Genomic DNA, 26,822 nt, shown 5'->3' with positions numbered 1-26,822 from the left:
AAGCTATCCTTTCAATAAAAAGCTTCGTTTGCCTAAGAGTCTTGTGGGAGCAATATTCGTTTCTATGGTATTGCTGTCCAAGAATCTGGAGAGGGCCCGATAACAGAACCAAGGAAGCAGCCCAGCTGGGAGACGAGAGGGAGTGGTAGGGACTGTGGCAGCCAAACAACATGTGGGACAAGGCTGGCTTTACTAGACCTCCTAGTTTTTTGAGAAAACCTAACATCCTGGCTATTCTTTGTTAAATCTTTTATTTTTAACTGTTGGTAACTAATTCACAGTGCCATTAAAACTTAGGAAAGGGCTTCCCTGGTGGCGCAGTGGTTGAGAGTCCGCCTGCCGATGCAGGGGACACAGGTTCGTGCCCCGGTCCGGGAAGATGCCACATGCCGCGGAGCGGCTGGGCCCGTGAGCCATGGCCGCTGAGCCTGCGCACCTGGAGCCTTTGCTCCGCAACGGGAGAGGCCACAGCAGTGAGAGGCCCGTGTACCGCAAAAAAACAAAAAACTTAGGAACGCAAATAAAGCACATGTACAGGCTGAATCTGGAACAGAAACAGCCTGATTACATCCCCCCGCTTGCTCTGTTCTCCAGGAACCGTGGGGAATCTCCGAGGATACCCAGGCAACCACACAGAGTCCACCGCCTGGACGCGGGAGGTACATCTCAGCCTGCTCACTGAGCCATGCGGTGACTCCCCTTTCATGCTGCCCAGCTTAGGGAAGAGAGATCTGTGTAACTCAGATCTGATGATTCCTTCCAAACTCCCATTCTTTCACCGGATTTCCTGTCTCCCAAGCAGCCTGTCAGTGTGCCTTGTACTCACTGTCAAAACTTCTACCCTCTGCAGTTGGTTCTGCCTTCTAGGGCTTGGAGAAGTAGCTCTGAATAAGGAGAGTGTAATAACCTTGAATATTCAATGCTGAGGGCCCCAGGCCAGTCCTTCATCCTCTGCCAGCCTCCCATCTAGCATCTGACAGTTCGCCGATGGTCCCCAGAAGAATCAAAGTAGAGACACACCCTGTCTCTCAGGAGACAGGACCCAACCAGAGGGCGGAGGTGAAAAGTAGCAGACAGAATCACTATTCCGGATGAACTGAAAAAACTGGGGGTTAAGATGCTGTTGCTCCTGGGGAGTAGCAGAACTCCAACAAAAAGACATGTGGCACTGGGATGCAGCTGAAAAGGGCCTTGGGGACAGGACCAGAGGGACAATAATGCCAGCAGCTACCTGTGGCCGGGAGGAATCTAAACCCAGAAAGTGAGGACACCTAGTGTCTCTCTGTGGCTAAGGAACTTAGAATCTCGTTTGTATCTAAAATGTTTTCTTATCTTATTGTTTTTTCCACTGTGGTGTCATTGCAATCCCAGGAAAGATCTAAGTTAGCTTCTAGGAGTGTGGACAGAAGGGTCAGGAAGGATTCAGAACATACAATACCAGCATAAATACCACCTCACCCCCACCCCCCAGTCCAACCCAGAGCTGGGAACTTCTGAGGCTGCCCAAGGGGAGACAAGAAGTTAGACAGGCTCAGGGGCTTACGAGCAGCCCTATTCCCCTCAGGGGCAGCCAAGGAGACAAAGAATCGAAAATGACATCACAAGATGCCCGAATCCCTGAGTCACCACTTGAAGAAGAGCTGCCACAGAAAGCAGCTCCCGTCAGATCTTTACAAGCAAGAAATAAATCTTCATTGTGTTGAGCCACTGAGATCTGGGGTTTGCTTGTTACTGCAGCACAGCCTAACATTACCCTTAGGCAAGTGCCTAGAAGGGTGGGTGGTTTTGGAATGGGTATTATTACTCAAACTCAAGGAAAGCATCTGGGTGGCAGTGTGATTTAGATGGGGAAAAAATAAGCATCATATTGATGGAAACAGACTCTGGAAGTAGTTCATCCTGATTCATACTCCAAGTCTACCCCTTACTATTTGTGTAATCCTCTAAGCCTCGGTTTCCTCATCTTTAAAATACAGCTCACCAGGACCTCCCTGGTGGCTCAGTGGTTAACAATCCGCCTGCCAGTGCAGGGGACACAGGTTCGATCCCTGGCCCGGGAAGATCCCACGTGCTGAGGAGCAATTAAGCCTGTGTGCCACAACTACTGAGCCTGTGCTCTAGAGCCCGCGAGCCACAACTACTGAGCCTGCGTGCCTAGAGCCCGTGCTCCGCAACAAGAGAAGCCACCGCAATGAGAAGGCCGTGCACCTCAACGCAGACCCCACTCACTGCAACCAGAGATCCTGCGTGCAGCAACGAAGATCCAACGCAGCCAAAAATAAATTAAAAATAATAATAATAAAATAAATAAATAAAATAAAATACAGCTCACTTCTATAGACCTCAAAAGATTGCTACGAGATTTAAATGGGATGATCCATATAAGGTATGAAGTGCAGTGAATGCCTGACACTTAGTAAGAACGTAAGTCTTAGCTATTCCTCATCTAGCGATGCTTTGGGGCCTCACATGCCAAAGCCTAACCAAAGCTGAACATAGAAATGAGTCAAGAAAAAGTTGAAGGTTATCACTCGTTGTCACGCTGCATAATCTTGCCATTTAAAAGAACACTTGAGGGGGCTTCCCTCGTGGCGCAGTGGTTGAGAATCTGCCTGCTAATGCAGGGGACACGGGTTCGAGCCCTGGTCTGGGAGGATCCCACATGCCGTGGAGCAACTAGGCCCGTGAGCCACAACTACTGAGCCTGCGCGTCTGGAGCCTGTGCTACACAACAAGAGAGGCCACGATAGTGAGAAGCCCGCCCACCGCGATGAAGAGTGGCCCCCACTTGCCACAACTAGAGAAAGCCCTCGCACAGAAATGAAGACCCAACACAGCAAAAATTAATTAATTAATTAATAAACTCCTACCCCCACATCTTCTTTTAAAAAAAAAAACACTTGAAAGCCCAGTAAGGAAACAAACCACCTTCACAAAGGTTGTATTGGGGAGTTGGAGGAAGTGACCCTCCACCTCCAATACACAAATGCACTAGGGCAGGGACCTATTCACCATCCCCTTTCCTCTTCCACTGCACACAGCTAACCTAGTTCCCAGCCTCCCCGCTAGAACCCAGCTCTGTAGAGCAGAATGTAGGAGCAAAGGCCACTCTATCCTGGTCCATAGGATCCTCCTATGAGCAATCCTCCAGGCATGATGACCTTACAAGCCACATGTGAACCAATGGAGCCTGGGACCCCGAGTCACTGCTTAGAGGACAGGTGTCCACTGATCAGGAGACCCATTTGCACTTAGGTTAGCAGAAAATAAACTTCCTTCAAGTTTGAGTCATTACATACTTTTGGATTTGCTCACTGCAGTAGTTAGAAACTCTTGTTCTCTAATAATTTCTCGAAAATTTTCTTTTAAAAAAATTTTTTTTAATTTTTAAAATTTATTTATTTTTGGCTGCATTGGGTTTTTGTTGCTGTGCGCGGGCTTTCTCTAGTTGCCGCGAATGCGGGGCTACTCTTCGTTGTGGTGCGCAGGCTTCTCATTGCAGTGGCTTCTCTTGTCGCAGAGCATGGGCTCTAGGCATGCGGGCTTCAGCAGTTGTGGCACACAGGCTCTAGAGTACAGGTTCAGTAGTTGTGGCACAAGGGCTCAGTAGTGGTGGCTCGCAGGCTCTAGAGCGCAGGCTCAGTAGTTGTGGCGCACGGGCTCAGCTGCTCCGCAGCATGTGGGATCTTCTCAGACCAGGGCTCAAACCCATGTCCCCTGCATTGGCAGGCGGACTCTTAACCACTGCGCCACCAGGGAAGCCCTGTCGAATATTTTCTAATTCAAGTACTTATGTTAGGAAAAAAAAAAAAAAATCACACCTATAAAGGGCAGGGTTTTCATTTTGTTTTGTCAAGGTAAGTTATAGTTATGTATATAAACAATAGGAACCGACTTTGATTCATTTATTCCAAACATCTCAGTCGCTCCAAACAAGGAGATAGTTTAAGTTGTTCTGCCTGCTCCCTCCGTGATCACCGGGGTCTATCACTTCCTGAGAACACTCTCTAAAATCTATTAATGTAGAAAACAGTGCTGTGTCTGGCAGGCAGGAAAACAAATGAGCTATCATCATTGTATCTTTATGCAACCTTGTAACAATTTATTTCTTCGCAGGCAGAGGGAGGACAGAGCTGGATTATCCTTCATCACATTTAACACCTTAGCCAGGTTCCCTCCCTGCACCCAGATATGACCTCCCCAGGCCTTTCTTTAGGCTCAGTTCCCACTGATCCATTCCCCCACCCTTGAATACCCAACAGAAGGGCAGCTGGTCACTCACCCAATGCACGGGTTGGTCTGGTACCTCGGTGCCGTGTAGGAGAAAGGAGAGATGTTCTTGTCTACAAAAGACCCAAACCCCAAGCGGAAGTTGCTGGTGAGCTTCCTCATCTCCTCGGCAAGCTTGGTGCCCAGGCTCCGTATGTTGTCCAAGTCATCCTTCATGGACAGAGAGAGGTCCATCAGGTAGTACAAGTCCACTGGATAATCCTCCACCTGTCGAACCTGCAGCTGGAAGGTAGTCTTGTCACCTGTGCCAACCGAGAGACCGTGCGTGTTAGAGGTCATTCAATTCGCTGGGGCTGAAGGGATGGGTTTTGCTTTCAAAGCTGGTCCACCTCTGACTTTGCTTTAGTGACTGTGTGCCTCTCAGAAGACATCTTTTCCACTCTGGAAACAGAGCGACCGAAGGGAATGTGGGCGCTGAGGATGCAGCTCTAGGTTCTCCTTTCACACACAGGCCTCAGCATTTTGTAACGAAACTCTTTAAGAACCAATCTCCTTAGTAGTGTTCTGTTTTCTCAGCAAAAAGGATGCTTAGGTAATTGGTGGACGGTGCACCAGACAATTCCACAGACACAAATGGGGCGAAAGTAGCCCACCAAGCACATACCAACTTCAGAGAAAGGACTGGCCAAGATGGGAACGTGGCCAGGAGACCGTAAAGGTGTATGTGAAACAGAACACAGGAAAGAAATTAACAAAAGAAGGGTACAGACATTAGTAAGAACTGAGGTGGGGAAGAGAGATGTGCAAGGCAAGGGAGACTGGGAAAACAAAGATGGTTACTTAAAATACCCCCAGAGGGCAAAAATGTTTATGCTTATGCTGGGCCACCTATTTCTATCTCCCTAGCCATTTATCAAACAGCATATCTGATATCACAAACACAAATCATTATTATCATAAATTATATGTATAAATATAGGAAGACGTGTTCCAAACTTTAGCACCATCGACAAGAAAAAGAAGAAACAGAAAGGAAACACTACTAGATTTGCCTACAGCTACAAGAAAGAGAAAATAACTTTTGGTTCTATAATAAGCAGTCAACAGCCAAAGGGAAAAGAAATTGATTCGGAGGAAAAGAACAATGAAAAAAAAGGCAGTTTCTGGCAGGCGTGGCCTCTGCAAGCTAGCCCCACATGGTATGCAGAAAGGCCCAAACCAAGTCAGCGCAGTAACTGGAGGACGCGTGCCAGGACAATGATCCTTCGTCATTCATGATCTCTAAAAACACACTGTTCAGAAACAACTTCAAGCAGTGAATTTTACCAGGTGATCCTACCTGCCCTCAGGCTCGTTAGCCTCACAGGCACCAAGAGATGTCCTTGAACTCTTCGGACAGAACTGTCTACACACACTTGAAACCTGGACGTCCTTTGTGTGTTCAAAGGTGCAATGGCGAAGGTGGCCTCGCTCCCGCACGAGGGTCCACACCTCATCTGCCCGCGGTCACGTCTCAGAGGCGTCCATCTTTCACCTCAAGATGACAACCAGCGAGCCGAAGCCTTCTTGAACTTGCAGGATAGGGAACCCAGGGCTCTGTGCTCCCCGCACCTCCTCCCACCCCAGACGAGGCGTACTTACTTCATTAACAAGATCTCAGTCCAAGTTCCAGCTCTGCCCCTCAACTAGCGGGGCAACCCGAGCCTCCATTTCCTTAACTGTAAACTGGCAATAACAACAGCACGACAGCGTGAAGGCTGTGAAGCACTCATGTGGGAAGGAGGGTTCTGTAAGCAGTGAAGGCCTGCCCAGACGAAGTATGATCATTATAATTACCATGGTAGTCTGAGTGTCAGAGCCAAGCCTGCTTCCCCCGACTTGTCCTTACATGTGCTGCTCTAGCCTGATGATGGATGTAGTTTGGGTTGCCTGTTGGTACGAGCCTATTTTTAAAAGCCACTGGAGCCTGACTCAAACAGAGGAATGTTCGAGATTTCTTCCAGAATGAATTCCGGACTGCTACAATAGCTGTCTCTGGTTCCCATGGCCCTGCACAGGGCCCCTCCCATCCCGGGATGCCACATCGTAGTGGGGGAGGGGCGGGAGGGCCTGCGATCCTGTCCCCTCTGTCCAATCCCATGGCCTCTTTACGAGGTCTCCTGTATTTTGTTACTTGTGCCCTTCCCCCAAGTTTCCAGGTATACCTTCTTTAATCCAGAATCCACTTCCACCTTTTGCGGGATTACGAGCAATTACAGATGAACACTTTAGGACCAGGAAACAGGGAACTAGCTTGGATTCAGGGAGGCTGGAAGGCACCCATGGGAGGGAAGTGGACATTAGCCTCAGAAAGCAAGAGCTGGGCTGGAATCCGGACCTCGTCACCAAGAGCTCAAGGCCTCAGGCTCCTTTAAACTTGCTGCTCAGTTTCTGGATCAGTAAAATGGGGAGGATGCTAATTATTGTGGGTATTGAGGAGACAGCATATATAAACACCACACAAATGCTTCTACACAAGAGAAACTTCGGCCTCAGTTCCCCTGAAAGTCAATTATTAAAGCAATTTCCTGTGGAGCTAAAAAGAGAGACAGAACATTCTGCCAAAAACTTGAGTGTGAATGGCTAACGGCCTTGGGTATTATATTTAACTCCAAATTTTCCAGACATGAAGGCAAAGAGGGAAACGAGATGTGGTACATAGGTCTCTTTGTATACTAAGGGATTATCTATTCTGAAGTAAGAAATCTCTTGTCATTAAATTCTAAGAGAAATTGATCACTACAACACACACATACCTCCCCATAGGGAGGCTGCAAATGGTTAAATATATATATATATATATTTCTCTCCCAGTTTTCCAAGAAGGGAGGGGTATAAGAAAAGGGGTAATATCATTAATGTTTGGAATGAGGGTTTATGGCTACCTTATCTATGCTGGATTTTAAATGCTACAAACTCCTCAGTGGGCCTTGGCAATAACTGAATGTTCTGTCAGTGTAATAGGGAAGAACCTTATTATTCTACTACAAGTTAATCACTAAAGGGATGTTGCCTATAAGATTAAATTATACGTACTGACCCATCTCTGGGAACCCTGCCTCCCAGGTAATGAGCATTAAGCTAAAATACCTTTGTTTAGCTCACAGGAAACATCCTGACCAGGCCTACCTGTGATTAGCTGCAAGAAGGAAGAAATTAACACATCCCCTTCCAAGTCTGGCAGGAACCAGGCCCTTACCCACCTCCCCTGTTAGTATTAAAGAAGCCAGAATTCTAACTCAGGGAAGATGGTTCTTTGAGCTGCTAGTCTACCATCTCCTCGGTCTGCTGGCTTTCCAGATACAGTTGCTATTCCTTGCCCCAGCAACTCGCCTCTCAATTTACTGGCCTGTTATGCCGTGAGCAGTACGAGCTTGGACTCAGTTACATCAGCAGATTTTGCAGGGACTGACATTTCTGGACCAGTTCTCAGCGAGGGTGCTAAGCACGGGAATTAAGCTACAGTGCCGCAACTCCCTCACCGAGGGAGCCCCCGTGGTTAGCTGACTGAAGGTGAAACTGCTGCTGCACGCCAGGGGCGCCCTATGCCGGGAGAGGGTCTGGGGCATGTTCTCCATCTTTGGGTACACTTCCGGAACCATGCACACTCAACAATACCTCCAGCCACCCAGTTCTGCACCACCCGAGACTTTTTTTTTTATCATAACGACAACATTTCCTTTTTTTTCGTTTTTTTTTCATTTATTTTTGGCTGTGTTGGGTCTTCATTCCTGCATGCAGGCTTTGTCTAGTTGCGGTGAGCAGGGGCTACTCTTCATTGCAGTGCATGGGCTTCTCATTGCAGTGGCTTCTCTTGTTGCGGAGCACGGGCTCTAGGCGTGTGGGCTTCAGTAGTTGCAGCACACGGGCTCAGTAGTTGTGGCTTGCGGGCTCTAGGCATGGGCTCAGTTGCTCCGCGGCATGTGGGATCTTCCCGGACCAGGGATCAAACCCGTGTCCCCTGCATTGGCAGGCGGCTTCTCAACCACTGTGCCACCAGGGAAGACCCCACCCGAGACTTTAAACCAGTCGCCACCTCTCGTGAGTCCAGGAGAGTGAGAGCCGGGCTCACCTTCACTGTGGACACTTGATCTGTGCCAGTCTCTGGTGACACCACCCAGCCCACATATCCCCATCCTCCCTCTCCATATAAGACCCCCTTACAGGGACTTCCCTGGTGGCGCAGTGGTTAAGAATCCGCACAGGGGACACGGGTTTGAGCCCTGGTCCAGGAAGATCCCACATGCTGCGGAGCAACTAAGCCCATGAGCCACAACTACTGAGCCTGCACTCTAGAGCCCATGCGCCACAACTACTGAGCCCATGAGCCACAACTACTGAGCCCACGAGCCACAACTACTGAAGCCCGTGCGCCTAGAGCCCGTGCTCCACAACAAAGAGAAGCCACCACAATGAGAAGCCCACACACCGCAATGAAGAGTAGCCCCTGCTTGCTGCAACTAGAGAAAGCCCGCGTGCAGCAACGAAGACCCAACACAGCCAAAAATAAATAAACAAATTTATTTAAAAAAAAAAAAGATCCCCTTACAGGCTCGTCTCCTCCTGTGGCTGCAGCCCTCCTGTCTGGAACCATCCCCCTTAACCCCCGCCTCAGGACAAGCAGCAGGATCAGAGAAATAGGATAAAGCAAACCCCAAAGAAAACCTGATCAGGGACTTCCCCGGTGGGCCAGTAGTAAAGAAACCGCCTCACAATGCAGGGGACGGGAGTTCGATCCCTGGTTGAGGGAACTAAGATCCCACATGCTGCGGGGCAACAAGCCCATGCGCCACAACTACTGAGCTCGCGGGCCTCAATTAGAGAGCCCGTGTGCCACAAACTACAGAGCCCAAGCGCTCTGGAGTCCACGTGCCACAACTAGAGAGAAGCCCACACACAACGAAGAGCCTGCGCACTGCAACGAAAGATCCTGCATGCCTCAAAGAAGATCCCACATGCTGCAGCTAAGACCCGACATAGCCAAATAAATAAATATTTAAAAAAAAGAAGAAGAGAAAAGCTGATCACCTCACATCTGTGAGGAGGAAGCTTCTCCTGCAAGCAGCCCCTCCCACGTCCTGCTGGTTTTTCCTGCTTCCAACGCACCCAGCCCCGGCTGTATTTCACAAAGAATTCCTGCCACTGCTGGGTTCCTAAGTGTAGATTCTCCCACCATAATCAACAGCAACCAGCATTCCCTCTGAAATGTATTTTTAAAGGTTTCTTCTGTCTTCCCTTCAATAAAAAGTGAAAAGTGAGCTTTTTCCTTAGGAAAATAAACCAGATGACAAACATTACCAGAAAATGAAAGTAGAGAATTCTAGCAACAACTTTTGGGTTTTTTAAGATTGATTTTTGTTCAAATATTAAGACAAAGTAGTGTCTCAACAAATAAATACTCCTGCTATCCCCAATATAAGTAGTTTTTTGATTCCCTAGAATTATACTTCGGTGCTAGAAATTGAAAGAAACATTAAAATCAGCTATGTTAAAAATGGACTACAGGGCTTCCCTGGTGGCGCAGTGGTTGAGAGTCTGCCTGCCGATGCAGGGGAGACGGGTTCGTGTTCGTGCCCCGGTCCGGGAAGATCCCACATGCCGCGGAGCGGCTGGGCCCGTGAGCCATGGCCGCTGAGCCTGCGCGTCCCGAGCCTGTGCTCCGCAACGGGAGAGGCCACAACAGTGAGAGTCCCGCGTACCGCAAAAAAAAAAAAAGGACTACAGCTGAGCAGGGAATTAGGGGCTTAGTGCACAACTTATAAGACTTATCATCCAGCTCTCTGTTCACTACAGCAGAAGGCAATTAGTACCCGGAATTAAATCCAGACCCAGAAGCAAAGAACTACCTCACTGGCCGCCCTGCTGTACCAAACACCACTCCCCACCTCAGAATTCTGACACTTGACAGATGGAACCATCAGGAGAGTTACTGGCCTTCACAGTGTCTGACCCCAAGTAATTAGGGCTTGGCACTTCTAGTTTCCTTGAAAATAATCTTATCTTAGTTCAGGCTGCTATAACAAGTACCATGGACTAAGTGGCTTACAAACAACAGAAATTTATTTCTCACAGTTATAAAGGCTGTAAGTCCAAGATCAGGCCAGCGTGGTCAGGTTCTGGCGAGAGCCCTCTTCTGGGTTTCACACTACAGACTTCTTGCCAAAGGGGGGAAGCACCCTCCAGGGTCTTGAGGGTTTTTGGGTTTTGTTTTGATAGCACTAATCCCATTCATGAGGGCTCCACCCCATGACCTCTCAAAGGCCCCCCTTCATTTCCTAATACCATGACATTGGGAGTCAGCTAGAATTTCAACATATTCAGTCTATAGCAAAGCACTATCCATCCATCATCAAGTCTTTTTAAGTGTGCATTGTCAGTCTGGGTAGTAGAAGCAATACCTAAGTCAGGTACTTGCCATCTCCAACCAGAACGTAGGAGAGGGGAGAAAAGCAGCATAGATGAGGGCTGGCAGGAAGCCCATATCAAAAGCAACCAATCACCTGCAGTTTAGTCAACAGTATGATACCCAGGTCAATTTCCTGGCTTTGATTACAAACTCTGGTTATCATTGGGAAAAGCTGAGAAGGGTACACAAGAACTCTCTATAATTTTTGCAACTTCTTGCAACTCTAAAATTACTTCAAAATAAAACATTAAAAAAAATGTTTAAGCTACCAATCAGAGGTCACTTTTTAACAGGCTAAGGGACTGAGGCAAATAAAGGCTTAAGTAAACCTTTTCTAACTGCTCCACCTCTAGCTTTTTACCATTTCAATATGCTTTAAAGTTTACGTCCTTTCGTAAGGATTTTATACCCTTTGTTAAGGTTTTTTTAAGATGGTTATCCTGACATACAGTTTCCAGGACTGGAAACAAAATGGAAAACATGATCTTGTGTTTATACAAAATCTTGCTTAAAGTTTGGCAGTTCCTGAAAAAGTTAAACATAGAATTACCATATGATCCAGCAATTCCACTCCTAGCTATATAATCAAGATTATTGAAAACATATGTCCACACAAAAACGTGTACATAAGTGTTCACTGCAGCATTAGTCATAATTGTCCCAAAGTGGAAACAGCCCAAATACCCATCCACTAAAACGTGGTGTATCTATAAATATACAATGGAACATTATTTGGCCATAAAAAGGAATGAAGTCCTGATACATGCTACAACATCAATGAATCTTAAAAACATTTTGCTTAAGTGAAAGAAGCCAGACATAAGAGACAACATATTATATGATTTAAATGAAATGTCCAGAGTTAGCAAAACCTCCGAGATAGAAAATAGATTAGTGGATGTCAGGGGCCAAATATGGCGTGGAGGCAGAGGATAGGAGTGACTATTAACGGGTACAGGGTTTCTTTTCGAGGTGATGAAAATGTTCTGGAATTAGATAGTGGTGATGTTGTAACCACCTTGCAAGTACACTACAAACCACCGAATTGTATACTTCAAAATGGTGAATTTTACAGTATGTGAATTACATCTCAACTTAAAAAAAAACAAAGCAAAACAAAAAATTCTGCTTAAGGTAGAGGAAAACTTTTCTTTCTTTTTTTTCCAGGCTTATCCCGGAACAATTAACTTTGCCTTGGTGAAGTACCTCACATATTGTGCTGAAGCTTGTCCTTGACTAGTCTGGCATGAGGCTAGTAAAGTGCTACACTTCATTCAACAAATACCTATTATGAGGTACTGGGGAGCACGGCAAAGGAGGAGACAGGAGAGCGTTCCTAAAAATACACAATGGAAAAACCAATCGTTACATACCTGAATGCCTTCCTGAGTCACGGGGGTGTTGCCCTGAAGTAAGTACCCGCTTGGTAAACTGAAAATGTTGTTAATGGCAACAGACCATTCTCCCCTTTCCCCAAATAAATATCTGCGGTTTGACTGTCCTTCTCTTTATAATTACTGAAATTTTCAAAATGTGAAGAGGCATCATTGGCTTCAAGCGTTTCTATATTTGAGAAACATGTTCACAAGGTTCTAGACCTCTAGGAATTCAGATTATCATCTGATCTCCTCCTAAGTCTTCATCTCTACAGACTGAAACACCCTCAGAGCTTGGGTGCGTCTCCACAGGGCAGCCAGCCCCTCCTCCACCTTGACGGCCACAGCAAAGGGCTCTCCATCACCGTACCTTCCGTAGGACCAGAGCTGCACACAGCACTCGCATTATGATTTTGTACAAACACAGGATCATGTTTCCCATTTATTTCCAATACTGGAAACTGAATCATAATGCTTAGCGAGAGATTTGACTATACCAAATAAGACTCATTTCTTTCTTTAATCGAGTATACGTTGAGCTTCACGCATAAATGAGCATTGTGCATAAACTTCATGAGAACTTTGAGAACTCTGCCCAAGGAGGGTGCCCTCAATCAAGTCACTTCTTTGGGGGCTGTTTTAAAAGCCAGTTGATAAGTCAAAGCAAACAGTCTCTCTGCCTCAGAGCCACACCTGAATTCTGATTTTGAAAACTGGAATTGACACTGTGACATCTCTGATTCTGTGTTGACCTCCAACTCTTCCCTAAATTAAATCTACCCTAAAGAATAAGGATTTGCCACCATGAAGAATGTTTCTTGGAGAGAGCACCACAGGCTCAGAGCAATTCTAGATGAGCAGTTCCAAAAGTAAAAACCTCCCTCGATGATGACCCTCAAACTCTAACTCTTCTGGACGTGTTAATTTTGGTCCTTGTTTCCAAAAATTAAGTGAAAACAGTATACAATAATAAATACATTGTTAGTATATGAAAAATATGAACACATATACAAAGACAGAAGATCTAGTAAGAATGAAAAATAGTGTTAAAGTGAAGGACTTTAAGAATTCTCTTGAAGTGACTGTTACGCCGTTAGGTTAAAAAGGAAAACACACCCTTGATGTTAGTTGTAACCATTCTTATCATACACTGTGTTCTGATATATTAATAGTCTACAACAATGCCTATGTCCCCTTCTAGGTCAGAGCCCTTGACCCTGAGCCTGACTCCACGTAGGGAGAGGCATTCATCTTCCCCCCGGAGGATACCATCGGACATTGGCTCACAGAAAGCTTCCTCTTCTCTACCCACTCACACGGCTTTGTAAGGGCTCCCTTCTCTCTCTCAACTTGGAATCTCACTAAACAAAAGGCGAAGTGTCCCTTCCAGTGAGATGACTTGTGAAAACAGTTACTTCAGCTAATCCCAGCACTAATCCCTGGGCCATCCCGCAGTTTATGCTGCTCTACGCCACTTACCCCCTTCTTCCGTTTCTTATTTCCAAGACAATTCAATAAGCAAAATACAACAGTTCTCAAATACACAGTGACTCAGAGTTCTTTCTAACGACAACAAGAAGAACAGGCGATACTAAGAGCTTAAGACGTGCAGGGCTGTGCTCGATCCATTTCTGAGACATGAGAATCTCTACCCCAATCTAGACGTGGCTGACTCCGAAATCTGCATCTTTGAAAACAATAATTAGAAGCTCTTCAAGTGCATTTATACAAAAAGTCTCATTTAAGCCTCCGAACAGGGCTGTGAGGAATGAAGGTGACAGAGACCCTGAGACGCTAAGGAGCAGAGCAGCTTGCCCAGGACCCCTGAGCTAGGAACAGAGCCAGAACCAGAACCTAGGACGGCCAGCTCGATCCCTCATCTTTCCACTGACCCAGCCGCCCTGAAGTCTAAACAAACCACCTGGAAATAGTTATTGCCAGTGGTTTCCTAAACAATAAGAAAGAAGAAAAGGCTAAAAATCAACGGGATTTGGGAAGAAAGCTGCCTTCTCTCAACAATGTGATACTTTCTCATTTGGCCACATTCACATCCTCCCTTGACATCACAAGGGACCTAATAGGTAGAATACAAAACGACACAAGTGGTGAGCTAGAAACAACCATGAGCTGTGCGACCACAAAGACTCAATATTGAGTCAGGTTCGCTGCTCTGACCGGGAGCCCTTGAGCACACAGCTCCTCAGGTGTAAAGTCACATCAGCTACCTTCGGGTAGGTCACGTAACAGGCACAGAGTAGGTGTGCAAAAACTGTCAGTTCCCTTATACCACAATCAATTCCAGGGCTGGCAGAGGCTCCAGGGTCACGAAAAAAAAAAAAAATCTCTACTCTGCAAGTTCGTCCCTTCAGAATGTCACTGATTCAAATGGAATTTGCTGACAGGAAAAAATACTTTCTCCTGGCAGTAGTACGTTCCCTGAGAAACTTGCATTAACTAGGGAGTAAACATACCGGCATCCTCCCACGAAAAACAAGAACATTATTCACAGTAGTCAAAAGGTGGAAACAATCCAAGAGCCCGTCGATGGGTGAACGGATAAACAACATGTGTCTATACGTACAATGGAGGATTACTCAGCTTGAAAAGGAAGGAAATACTGGCACGTGCTACGTCATGGATGAGACGGACAAATATATATGAGTCCACTTCTATGAGGTACCTGGAGTAATCAGATTCACAGAGACAGAAAGCGGAAGGGCGGTTGCCGGGGGCTGGTGGGGGAGGGAGGGAGGGGTTAGTGTCTAATTGGTACAGAGTTTCAGTTTGGGATAAGAAAAAAGTTCTGGAAATGGAGAGTGGTGATGGCTAGACAACACTGTGAGTATACTTAACGCCACTGAACTACACACTTAGAAATGGTTAAAATGGTAAATGGTACGTTACATATATTTCACAATTTTTTAAAATAGCAAAGATACTCTGATCATCCCCAAAGGCCCTGGACTCTGCTTCCTGGGGTCTGGGCCACACCTCACCACTGCCCCTTCCCTGGCCCGGCTCATCTTTCCACCATCTTGAACAGGTCCACCCCAAGGGCACTCACCGGGCCGCAGGTTCACCGTGACCTCCTGCGGCGTCATCTGGATGACGTCTGACCCCGCGGGGCTGGAGCCCTTGCTGCTGAGAGGCAGGCTCCGAAGGACCTGGGTGCTGCTGACCGGACTCTCAAACTCGCCGCCACAGCCGTTCCTGACCAGGTTTGCCTTGAAGTCGCACCGGGAGGTGACCGACCGCAGGCTGCCGAAGTCCTGGAGGTGTAGAAACAGGGGAAGAGGGCAGGAGGCGGTCAGAGCAGCTCCAGGACACCTCAGGCTGTAGTCTCATCACCACCCTGCGACCTGAGACCCTCTACATTCCATTTCCTAAAAGCGGACAAAACAAAAACTCCGCCAAGTGCCTCACCAAGCATCATGAGGATTAAGTGAGGTGTCGGATGTGAAAGCATTTTGCAAGGTGTAAACACGCACAGTAAAAATGTTTGGTCTCGTTATTTTAATGGTCAAAAACGCTCCTTTAAAAAAATGTGCCTGTCTACACGATAAGCAGGAGAAAATAACTGATATGGTCAAAAGTTGCATCACTAAAAATTTTTGAAAGATACCATATAAGTGGCCAAGTAGTCATCACTCAGACAATCAAGAGTTAACGTCTGAGCTGTTCCCTCATCTAGCATATGCAGGCACAACCATTCTGGAGAGCGATGCGGTACCTTTTGAGCCCTTGGTCCCCTCCTAGGAATTTATCACCAGAAAATTATCAAAAGGAAAGCAAAACTCTCTAAGATATATACTGCATGTTCCTCAGAATAGCACAATCATAAACGTGAGCCAAAAGCCCTAAACCAGAAGAAAAACATGGTTCATCACCTCAATAGATGGTACGGCCATCACAAATAATTATGCAGAAGACTAAGCAGAAATTTCAAAACATTAAGGGAAAAAAATCAGAAAATAGAGTGGTATCTGCATCAGGATGCCAAAGAAAAAATTAAAACTTAAGATAGTTGAGGTGCTAGGGGAGAGGGAATAAAATGATATTTTTCTTTTTCTCTTTACTGTTGTTTAAACAATAAAGCCACATTGATAAGAAACATCTTTCTTTTCTTCAGTTGGATTTAGGAGAAGGCTGTGCATCAGGATGACCCACCCTGGTTTGGGGCACTAGGAGTTTGGGCCATTTACTTTAACGTGAAATTATATACTTTGTTATAAAGTAGGATACCTGTAAGCAGTGATTGTTTTCCAGTAAGGGGGTTTTCAATGGCAAAGCAAACCCATTCACTGCTGGATGTAGAGAAGAAGATCCCCTCTTCCAGCTGGTTGCACTGGAGCAATGGCTGGAGGAGTTAGATGCTCCCTCTTCCTCCCGCCACTGTAAACACTTTGCCAAAGCGCCTCAGATGAGTCAAGAGTCCGCTGACCGCAGAGGGACTCCCCTCCCCCCTTCATCATGGTCTAGGATGCCCCAAGACCAGTCAGTGCCCACTGGGGCCTTTGCAAGGTTCAAGACCAAGAAGTCAAGAAGACTCTGCAGTATTTTTAAGTAAAACCAGATGTGTTGTTCTGGGCCTCTGTGATTTTGGTTTTTCGTTTGCTTATACCTGAATTTTTTTTTTTTTAATTTTGTCTATTGAACTCTTGACATGACGGGAGATCTTGCATGTCAACAACCTCGGGACTGCACCGTAAATATAAATGGCTCCACAGACACTTGTGGAACAGGGTGAGAACAATGATTATTGTAGAAATTACAAGATTCCAAAGCTGAGGTTTCTAAACTGGGTCTAGCTTGGCTAGACCTAGCTTGGCTAGTCTAGCTTGGCTCTGAGGAAGCAGTAAAAACCTCCCAGGAATAGCGGAAAGGAGAGGTAACTTCCTGAGGGCCTTACAGGTATGAGACTGCTGTCTTGAGCTGTGTGAAGCACAGGGTGAATTAGCTGTCCAGAGCTGAAAGGGCTTAGGGGTTCGCCTGCTCAGAGCGTACGTGGCTAGAGAATTTCTGAACTTCTTGCCAGCATGCTGGCCTTGCTGCCAGCTCCCCCAACTCCACGGAGCTGGCTGTCCTCCACCCAGTTCTGACTGTCAAAGTGCACCTGTCTCCACCAGACCAGTGCACATCCCCTCCCCCACCCCACCAGGCTGGCGAGGAAAGCATCTTCAGTCTCCCGGGGGCGATGGAAACCCCTAACGGCCCTCCCCTTGGTCTGAAGCAGCCTGCATTCCGGATTAGACTAGGTCACAGAGCCAATCTGTTTCACCCTAAGCAGGAGGCAGCTACATGATTCCTCACCACAGCCTCAGCCATTCACGTCATCAAAATCATTCCCTAGGGCTTCCCTGGTGGCGCAGTGGTTGAGAGTCCACCTGCCGATGCAGGGGACACGGGTTCGTGCCCCGGTCCGGGAAGATCCCACATGCCGCGGAAAGGCTGGGCCCGTGAGCCATGGCCGCTGAGCCTGCGCGTCCGGAGCCTGTGCTCCGCAACGGGAGAGGCCACAGCAGTGACAGGCCCGCGTAACACACACACACACACACACACACAAATCATTCCCTAATGCCTGGACACCTTCACCAGCAATGAACTTCATCCAAGCTTCCCAGTCAATATGCTCAAAGGCCGTTTTTGATAGGCAGTACCAGTCCCGGAGGCAGGACTTGTACAGGACCACCTGCTGCTCAGGGAAGATGTACCTGCTGGGCTCCTCAGGAGACTTGAAGTCCAGGACGTGCTTCCCAAACCTGAAGAACTGAGAAGCAGCCACAGAGTGCCAATTACAACCTCGTTTGTGCAGCTGGCTTTCCTGATTGTGCTCTGGGGCTTCTTTATCCTCTAGGATGTTAGGAGCAAAGCCCTCTTCATGCCCCTCATTGGTAACAGCTTTCCCTTCATTCTCCTTAGTAACATTCTTCAAGGTGGTGGCAACCCTCCACTCCAATGCACGTGGCTTCCGTGAAGTTTGCTGCACCAGCAGGAAAGACCGTGAACTCCTGTCACCCAGCTGCCAGCGCGAGAACCACCACTGAGAACATTCAAACTGCCAGTTGCAGAATGACTTCAGAAGTGTCTACCGCTCAGCAATGTGACAGTACGGGGGACCCACTTCTCAGCAGCTCCAGCGGCACAGGCAGCAAGGGACAGCCTGCTATGGCACTCATACCAAACTCAGACTTGGCCTCAGGGCCATCCATTTCTATCAAGTTTGCCAACCTTCTCCTGTTTCACAGAGTTCAGTTGCTTGCTACCTGGGGAAGCCCCAGTGGTTTCACTGATGTGCTTGAGAACCTTTGAGACGCCTTTATTTATTGAGTCCTGTCACTGTCGCAGGTCTTTAGGACCTCAAAGACACTGGCTGAGGCACCTCTGGGCATGGAAGTCTGGAGAACCTTCTGAGAGTAAGGCAGCTACCTCGATATCAATCAAGGATGCCCACAACAGTTGAAGGTCTCTCCGGCATGCAGTCTGAAAATAGCCATGACTGACTTCTAGCATAGGCTCTTGCTGCCCAAGAAAGGGACGGAGAACACTGCAGACCCCACAGGGAATGGTAACCCCACCAGCCCACGGGCTTTCCCTCTATTCCCCTCCTCTAGCTCCTCTCCAGATATTTTAATTTTGAATAAGGATGGATGCATATTTAAAGAAAGGAACCAAAACCACAAAGACCAGGGGCATATATTGTGACAGTTATGACCTTCCAGGTTCACACACGGTATAAATAAAGACAAGGCCTCGATACCACAATTTCCAAGCTTCGAATTCAGTGAATGCAGAGGAGAGGCCCCAAATTATAAACCCTTGGAGGAAAGGAAGACTCGTGATTAAGAAAATCCTCCTCTCATGAGCGACACCCTGAAGTCTGATGTGCTAAGAGCCCTCAGATCCCAGAGACCTGACACCTGACCCTCTGCCAGGTGTCAGAACACAGCAAGTTCCAGGGGGAAGGGACCTCGGATGCATCATCTGGTGCCAGCCCCTCACTTCTACAGATGAGGAATCAGAAGCCCACACGCCTAAGTGCATGCGTATGTTCTCCAGAGAAGTGTAAGTGCCTCCGGCCTCAGCTTTCTGGAAGCAAGCTCAGTGTTCTTCTCAGCCAAGGTCACGGCTGAATTCCAGAGCGGGAAACTGACTCTGGGCCCCCAAACTCCATCCTCTGAATTTAGTATTTCCTTGCTGCCTCAGGTTCTGCGCTCCTCCTGCCACCGATCAAACTTGGAGGGTAAATAGCCACTGGACGCAGAAAAACAGGTACGAGTCTTCATCTCAACATGGAAAAATGGAAACTACTTTCAGGATGGGCTCTCACGGGGCAGCTCAAACGCTCACAGGTGCTTACGGCTCCGTGCCAGAAGAGGTTTCAGTTTGTGAAGGAAGCATCTGTCCGTGGTCTCCAGAAACACCGTCACGAACCCTCCAAAGGGCTCACGAGGGAAGGGTAACTACATGACAGGCAAGTTACCAAGAGAAGCAACAGAATGCACGCTGGAACTTGAAATACCTTGCAGGGCTTTTAGTCACCAAGCGGTAATAATACAAGAAAGAAAAGGGAGGCGTTCCAAATGTAGATGGCTTTTACTTTTGTTCCGACACTGGCACTCGCTCGGAGTTGTTACCACCTGGCCCCCTCTGCTCCCTCCATCGCCTATTACACGGAGGATATAATGAGGTTTACTGTTCACTGTACACTGAACTCCCCTAGGTTTTGTTAATCAAAAACCTCCCTCCTGCGCCCAAGGCCCCCGTGGCCAGGGCACTCGGTTTGTCCGCCTGTGCCACTCTGGTCATCGCATCCTCTGGGCGCCTCGCTGCCTGCTGCGGAAACAAACAGCAGGGTGGAAGAGTTGAGAAACTGCAGGCCTGGGGGAAGAGGAACCCAAGCAGGAAAGGGGGCAGACTGCCGGATCCTGGGATGAGGGGGAAGAAGTCGCAAACTGGTGAACAGGCAGAGAGCTGGGCAGAGGCACGGAGCCAGCTGCTCTCTGGGCTTCGGCCCTGGCTCGATGGAGCCCTTGTGGATTAGGGGGCGGGGGAGGGAAGCAGAAGGTTAAGGGATGACAGACTGAACTCTGTGCACCGTCAACACACCCCCACGTGGCCTGCCTGCCTGGGGGAGGGGGAAGTCCCTGTCAGCTTCCGCTCGGCTCCCTTAATGCACTGGACAAATGTTCACGAAGCACCTGCAAGAGGCCGAGATGCTTCTTTCAGGACCGCAAAGAGATGCTCTCCACAGATCTGTATTTTATCGTGAGCTGGGGCGGACGCTTATGTTTTTCATTCCTTCCCAGCTCAAAGGAGACTACAGGTCATGCGCCCTCCCTCTCCTTTCCCCACCACGGTAATCTCCCAGGAGGCCCAGGCGGCCGGTCTTGCTTCCCAGCCTCTACTCTGTCTCCTTCCTCACATTCCCACCTCCAGTCCTACTGACCCCTTCATTCCTTCTCTCCACGTCCACCTCCAAGGCAAAGACCCTTCCCCGCGGCCCAGGTTCTCCATCTCCTCCCACGTCTGCCCCTACATCCACCATCCAAGCGCCCCAGGCCTCCCTGTTCTTGTCCCGCGGGATTCCACGGGGTGGCCATGCCTGCCCGCTCCTTCTCCCTCTGGTTTCACAGCAGCCTGGACCGCTCACAGCAACATGGCCTCAGGTTGGCTCACGTTCACACCTCAAGAGCCTCCCTCAGCCCCAACCCTGAGTGCCATCGCCCTGTCTGCCTCTGCCTCCACCGGGGCTCCTACAACCCTTCTTTCCGTGCAGGGCCGGGGGGACCACACGCCAGTCCTTCAGCCCCGCCCACTTCTCCCCAAACCTTGTCCTCTGTCCAGCACGCTGGCCTCCCTGCCCCTGGCACAGGCTGCTGGTCCACAAAGCCCCTTCCCCCTTGCTCCCCAGCACACAGCTAGATGAAGTCTCCCAGCTCCTACTGCACTTAGGCTGAGGGATGTAACTGGTTTCAGGTGAGAAAATGTGAGTGGAAATAACATGGGCTGTCCCGAGGCCTTGCCGTAAAAGCATTCACACGCATTCTTCCCCGCACACGGCTCTTCAGAGCTAGCTGGGTTGTGAGACTTACTCTCTTAGAGCAGAGACAAATGTCTACTTTTAAAACATGAAGGACAAAATAGACAATAAGCTGCCAGAGTTTGCTGTATGTTTTACGCCGTGCAGTACAAACAGCACAGGGAGTGCTCAAGCTGGCCGAGAACAGCCCAGGGCTGTGATGAAGGACAGGAGACAGGGGCTGAGCTGTGTGGTAAAGACCAGCAGCATACCCTCCACTTCCTCGTCTAGGGTAGGGGAGAGCCTGGCAACTCTGGTCTTGAAGCCAGAGGGTAAGGTCTAAAGCAAAGGTGCCAGGACTTCCCTGGTGGCACAGTGGTTAAGAATCCACCTGCCAAAGCAAGGGACACGGTTCGAGCCCTGATCCGGGAAGATTCCACATGCCGCGGAGCAACTCAGCCCGTGCGCCATTACTGAGCCCATGCGCCGCAACGACTGAAGCCCGTGCACTCTAGGGCCCGTGTGCCGCAACTACTGAGCCCGCGTGCTGCAACTACTGAAGCCCACACACCTAGAGCCCGTGCTCCGCAAGAAGAGAAGCCACCGCAATGAGAAGCCCGCGCACCACAACGAACAGTAGCCCCCGCTCACCGCAACTAGAGAAAGCCTGCACGCAGCAACGAAGACCCAACACAGCCAAAAATAAATAAAATGTTTTTAAATATCCCCAAACACATTAAAAAATAAATAAAGCAGCGGTCCCCAGACTTTTTGGCACCAGGGACCGGTTTCATGGAAGATAATTTTTCCACGGTGGGGGCGGGATGGCTCAGGCGGTAATGCGAGCGATGGGGAGCGGCTGATGAAGCTTCGCTCGCTCGCTCGCTGGCCCGCCGCTCACCTCCTGCTGTGCGGCCAGGTTCCTAACAGGCCACAGACCAGTACCGGTCCGTGGCCCAGAGCTTGGGGACCCCTTGTCTAAAGCCACCAGGGAAAATTAAGCCACAGTTAGAAAATGAAGACAGGAGAGCCAGGTTAACGGGGCCATACAGCAGACCGAGGCAGACAGAACCAGCATGAAGTGTGGAGACGGGGGGGGGCGGCGGTGAGGGCACTGGCTGACTCAAACGCCACACCTGTGGGAGAATACAGGGACGAGAGGGGGGACTGGGGAGAGGAGATGGAATTAGGCTCCAAGCAGTGTTAAATGCAGAGCAAGACGTCCCCACCTCCACCCCAAATAAATAAGGAAGCCATTGTGGGATCTGGAGCGGCGGGCTCCTGACGGAATGTGTTCGGGGTTAATCTGCGGCGGTATGCAGCCCCAGGGTGGCTAGCGGCGGATCAGCATCCACGGGAACACACTAGTTAGGGACCTGGCCCTCCACTCGGCACCAGCCCTCCAGCGCACACAGGTCGTGTGTTCTTGGCAGAAACCTCACTTCTGTGCTGATGTCCCAGGATTCACTGTTAAGGCACTCGGCCACACTTATCCTGTCTTGCTAAGAGGCAGGGGTTCATCAAAACTATTCCTGAATGCCCCGAACCCAGCTCTCTGAAACACACTCAGGCCATGGGGAAAGTTCACCTCCCAAGAGGATGGGAAGCCGCGTTCCCAGGCAGGCAGCACAGGAGGTTCTTCAGCCAAGATTGAGGCTATAAGCACAGAGCGAGCCCAGGTGTGGGGCCAGGACAATGATATGCTCCGCGAGATAACATCAGTCACTACCAGGATTGGGACGTCAGACTTGGGAAGTACTAGCACAGGAACGGAAGAGACCTAAAGTAGACAATGCAGCCCGGCTTCCTAATCGCACTGCCCACATTCCACTAGAAGATATCCGTAGATGACAAGGTTCAGGAGGCTTGGTTACTTAGCGGTCCCAGCCACAAGCCCTCTCATGAACTGATCTCATTTTGTACTCCCAAAATGCTGGAGGGTGAGAACTGTCATCTTCATTTTACATACCAAGAAAGTGACAATAGGGCTTCCCTGGTGGCACAGTGGTTGAGAGTCCACCTGCCGATGCAGGGGACACGGGTTCGTGCCCTGGTCCGGGAGGATCCGACATGCCGCGGAGCGGCTGGGCCCGTGAGCCATGGCCGCTGAGCCTGTGTGTCCGGAGCCTGTGCTCCGCAACGGGAGAGGCCACAGCAGTGAGAGGCCCGGGTACCGCAAAAAAAAAAAAAAAAAAAAAAAAATTTAAAAAAAAAAGAAAGTGACAATAAATCATGGTAAAACTGAGATTTAAACTTTCGTTTTCTAACTCCATGTCTTTTTAGCAGGCTTCTTTTATCAAATATGAATTCCTGCCAGATTCTTGGCCAGATCTGAAGATGAATAAGACAAAGATTCTCAAGGAGATGATGATTTAATTGGAAGCAGGCATGAAAACAAATGCACAGAATAAGAGGCTATAAGTGCGACAGAAGGAGGACGGACTACAGGGGAGACAAAGAGGTGGTCATGGCCTGTACGTGCAGACACGTAATAAACAGCCACTCAGTGAAATCCTTCCATCAATCTTACTGAGCAACTACTATGTGCCAGGCACCAGGCAGGGTGTGGGGGATCCAGCAGTGAAGAAACCAGATAAAACCACTGCCATAACATTCTGGTGGAGGGAGCTTACACTTTAATTTCAGATGGATGGATGGATGGACGGATGGATGGATGGATGGACAGATGGATGGATAGATGGTTGGGTGGACAGATGGATGGATAGATGGTTGGGTGGACAGACAGATGTGTCTGGGGGAAAACCATGGAAGTTTTCATGGAGTAGATGAGTCTTGAACCAACTTCCTTTTTTTTAATTTTTGGCTGTGTTGGGTCTTCATTGCTGTGCGCGGGTTTTCTCTAGTTGCAGTGAGCAGGGGCTACTCTTCATTGAGTGAGAAGCACAGGCTTCTCAGTGCGGTGGCTTCTCTTGTTGTGGAGCACGGGCTCTAGGCACGTGGGCTTCAGTCGTTGTGGCGCACGGGTTCAGTAGTTGTGGTGCACGGGTTCAGTAGTTGTGGCGCACGGGCTCGGTTGCTCCATGGCACGTGGGATCTTCCTGGACCAGGGCTTGAATCCGTGTCCCCTGCATTGGCAGGCGGATTCTTAACCACTGCGCCACCAGGGAAGCCCTTGAACTAACTCTTGAAAACTGAACACAAGGTGTTGGTCAGGGAAAGGAGGGGAAAGCCGGGAAGGCCCTGCAGGAGAAGCAGCAGCACAGGGAAAACCATGAGGGTGTTCATCAGTCAGGACTCTCTGGGGACCTTCGAGTCATTCCCTGGGGCTAAAGTCTTGGGGGCAAGCAAGGGATGAAGGTGGGGAGGCAGGCAGGGGCTACAGAACTTGGATTTGTCATGCAGGTCATAAGGAACCAGTGAAAGGTTTTAAAGAAAGTTGATAACAAAGACAGAACAATTAAGCACAAATACGAGGGGTTCATATGTTGGGAAGAGTCCTCTCTCAAAGTAGCTTGTTTAGTAATCTTACTCTCTACTAGAAAAAATTCTAGAAGAGTCACATGGAAGAGGCAGTGTAGCCTAGAAGAGAGAGCCTGGGCTCGGAAGTCCAGGAAGCCAGACTGAAACCCTAGCTTTGGAAAATGGTGTGGCCTTGAAACAGTCACTTCCCCGCTCTGAGACTGAGATTTTCATCAGTAAAACGGGTGTATTGCCACCCACCCGACAGAGCTGTCGTGCGGATTAGACATACGATATACAAAGTGTGCGGCATCTAGTAGGGGGTCCCCACACGATTGTTTTTAGGCATCAGAGGCTAAAGGAGTCCCTAGACTTCTGGGGTTGCATCATGGCGATGAGGTCTGGCCTCCCAGGAGCCATCCTTGGTCCTCCTGACAGGCACGCACACTGAACTGCAGAGGCTGAGGCAGCCCAAATGGCAAATCTTGGGTTCTTTTAAGAATAACTTTAATGGTGTACTAGTGCAGAGAGGGTTTGTGCTCCATGGTTCTAACAAGTTTAGAAAAGTGACCCAGAAATTTCCCCCAAGACAGGAGGGTTAGAAATTGAATTTTTCCTGATGAGCCCACCAAGCACTGGTATTTGTATTGCTTTACGATAGCAATATGCCTATCACCACCCCAAACTTACATCCCTTCCTATAGGGTTTGAAGAAACATCAGCCATTGTTTTCAAATCAAATCATTTCACAGAGGCCAGTTCATATTATTCATCCTCAGACAAGCCACTCCACAATGACTGGCGTCCACCAACAGGCCACCCACCCAGGCATGTTTTAAATTGTTATGCAACACTCAGTTCACAAGCTCAGGTCTTTTACCAAATTGCAGAAAACTATACAAGAGTCCTAACTGGTTCCCCCACAAAAGGGAAGGAAGACCTTGCTTCCCCCAAACAGGATTAAAACATTCAACACTACCTAGAGACCCAACTTATAAAAAGATATCTTTTCTTTTCGTCATCGCCTTGGGAGAAAGAGGAAGAGGCAATTCGCAGAATCTGCACACTTTCTGCACAGTCAACTTGTGTGCTGTGGTGCAGCCCACGACCTCCCCACCCCTCCCCCACCCCCTCACCGCACTCCTCCCCTCCCCCTCCCACATACCTCTTTGGAGCACCAGGCACATTTTGGGTGGATTAGCAGACATTCTTCACAAGAGGTGGCACTTCCACTAGTGCATATGTTGAGACCTTCAAAGAAAGATAAAGATGCACCAATTAGTTTCTGGCCGTAACCTCTATTAATGAGGCTTTTGAATGGGGCGGGAGGAGGAGTCACTTCCTTTTTTTTTTTTACCAGGGGACCTCCGCGAGGCTGAGGAGTGCAAGGCCCCTGTGCTAACTGCAGGTGAAGGCTCACTGGCCAAAGCTAAAGACTGACAGTTTTTGAAGCACCCACCACGTACACACTTGTGTTAGCAACTCCCATTCCTTCTGCTGCACCCACTTAGTTCCCACCGCCTTCTCCAGTAACACAGCAGGTCCTGCCTCATTGAGGGGGAACAAGGCCCCTTTACACTTAGTCCAGCCAAAATGACAAAAATAGTACAAAAAGGAAAGAAAAAAAAAAAACCAATCGATCTTCTTCAGGCATAAGAAAATCCTAAATCAGGTACTGTCACACCAAATCCACAGTGTACCAAAAGAAGCCAGCACAGCCCTTAAAGAAGAATACATCCCAGGGCTTCCCTGGTGGCGCAGTGGTTGAGAGTCCGCCTGCCGATGCAGGGGACGCAGGTTCGTGCCCCGGTCCGGGAGGATCCCACATGCCGCGGAGAGGCTTGGCCCGTGAGCCATGGCCGCTGAGCCTGTGCGTCCGGAGCCTGTGCTCCGCAACGGGAGAGGCCACAACAGTGAGGGGCCCACGTACCGCAAAAAAAAAAAAAAAAAAAAAAAGAAAACATCCCAGGAATACAATGTCAGCTTAAGATATGGGAAATCCATTAATTCAATATATCTACTAGTAGGTCAAGTAAGAAAAAAACATATCACCTCAGGAGGTAATAAAAAGGCATTTGATCAAATTGAAAATCCATCCCTGATTTTTAAATAAAATCAGAAACTAAGATTAGAAGGAAACTTCTTTATTGCTATAAAAGTCACTTATTTCAAGCCCAGGCCAGTACCTCCTCCACCCCCTGTCCCTGTGCCGTTCATATGGGGAGGGGCCTCCCGAGGCAGGCTCCACTGTGGTACTGAGGTTTAAGCCCTTGTCCCCTCTCCTCGCCCACCTCCCTACCTCACTCTACCCCCCCCTCCAGCTCCCACCCCC

General features: G+C 48.8%; 1 protein-coding gene across 5 annotated transcripts in view; it reads right to left on the bottom strand.

Annotated features, from left to right (window-relative positions):
* The window catches only part of ITGB5 (integrin subunit beta 5), a 126,346-nt gene that overhangs the window by 76,246 nt on the left and 23,278 nt on the right, over positions 1 to 26,822 (bottom strand). For 4 of the 5 annotated variants that reach the window (XM_033855724.1, XM_033855726.1, XM_033855725.2 and 1 more), the window contains 3 exons: positions 25,656 to 25,741; positions 15,116 to 15,320; positions 4,283 to 4,532 (listed from right to left, as the gene is read on the bottom strand). In XM_033855724.1, the coding sequence (XP_033711615.1) occupies positions 4,283 to 4,532; positions 15,116 to 15,320; positions 25,656 to 25,741 (541 nt within the window). Of the gene's footprint in view, positions 1 to 4,282; positions 4,533 to 5,871; positions 6,026 to 15,115; positions 15,321 to 25,655; positions 25,742 to 26,822 lie in introns of those variants that run through there. The other variant, XM_033855728.2, reaches the window with a different exon arrangement.

This window comes from Tursiops truncatus, chromosome 4 (assembly GCF_011762595.2).
Source record: "Tursiops truncatus isolate mTurTru1 chromosome 4, mTurTru1.mat.Y, whole genome shotgun sequence".
Lineage (NCBI taxonomy): Eukaryota > Metazoa > Chordata > Mammalia > Artiodactyla > Delphinidae > Tursiops > Tursiops truncatus.
The sequence above is the reverse complement of the archived record's forward strand: the minus strand, read 5'-3'. Positions and strand labels throughout refer to the sequence as shown.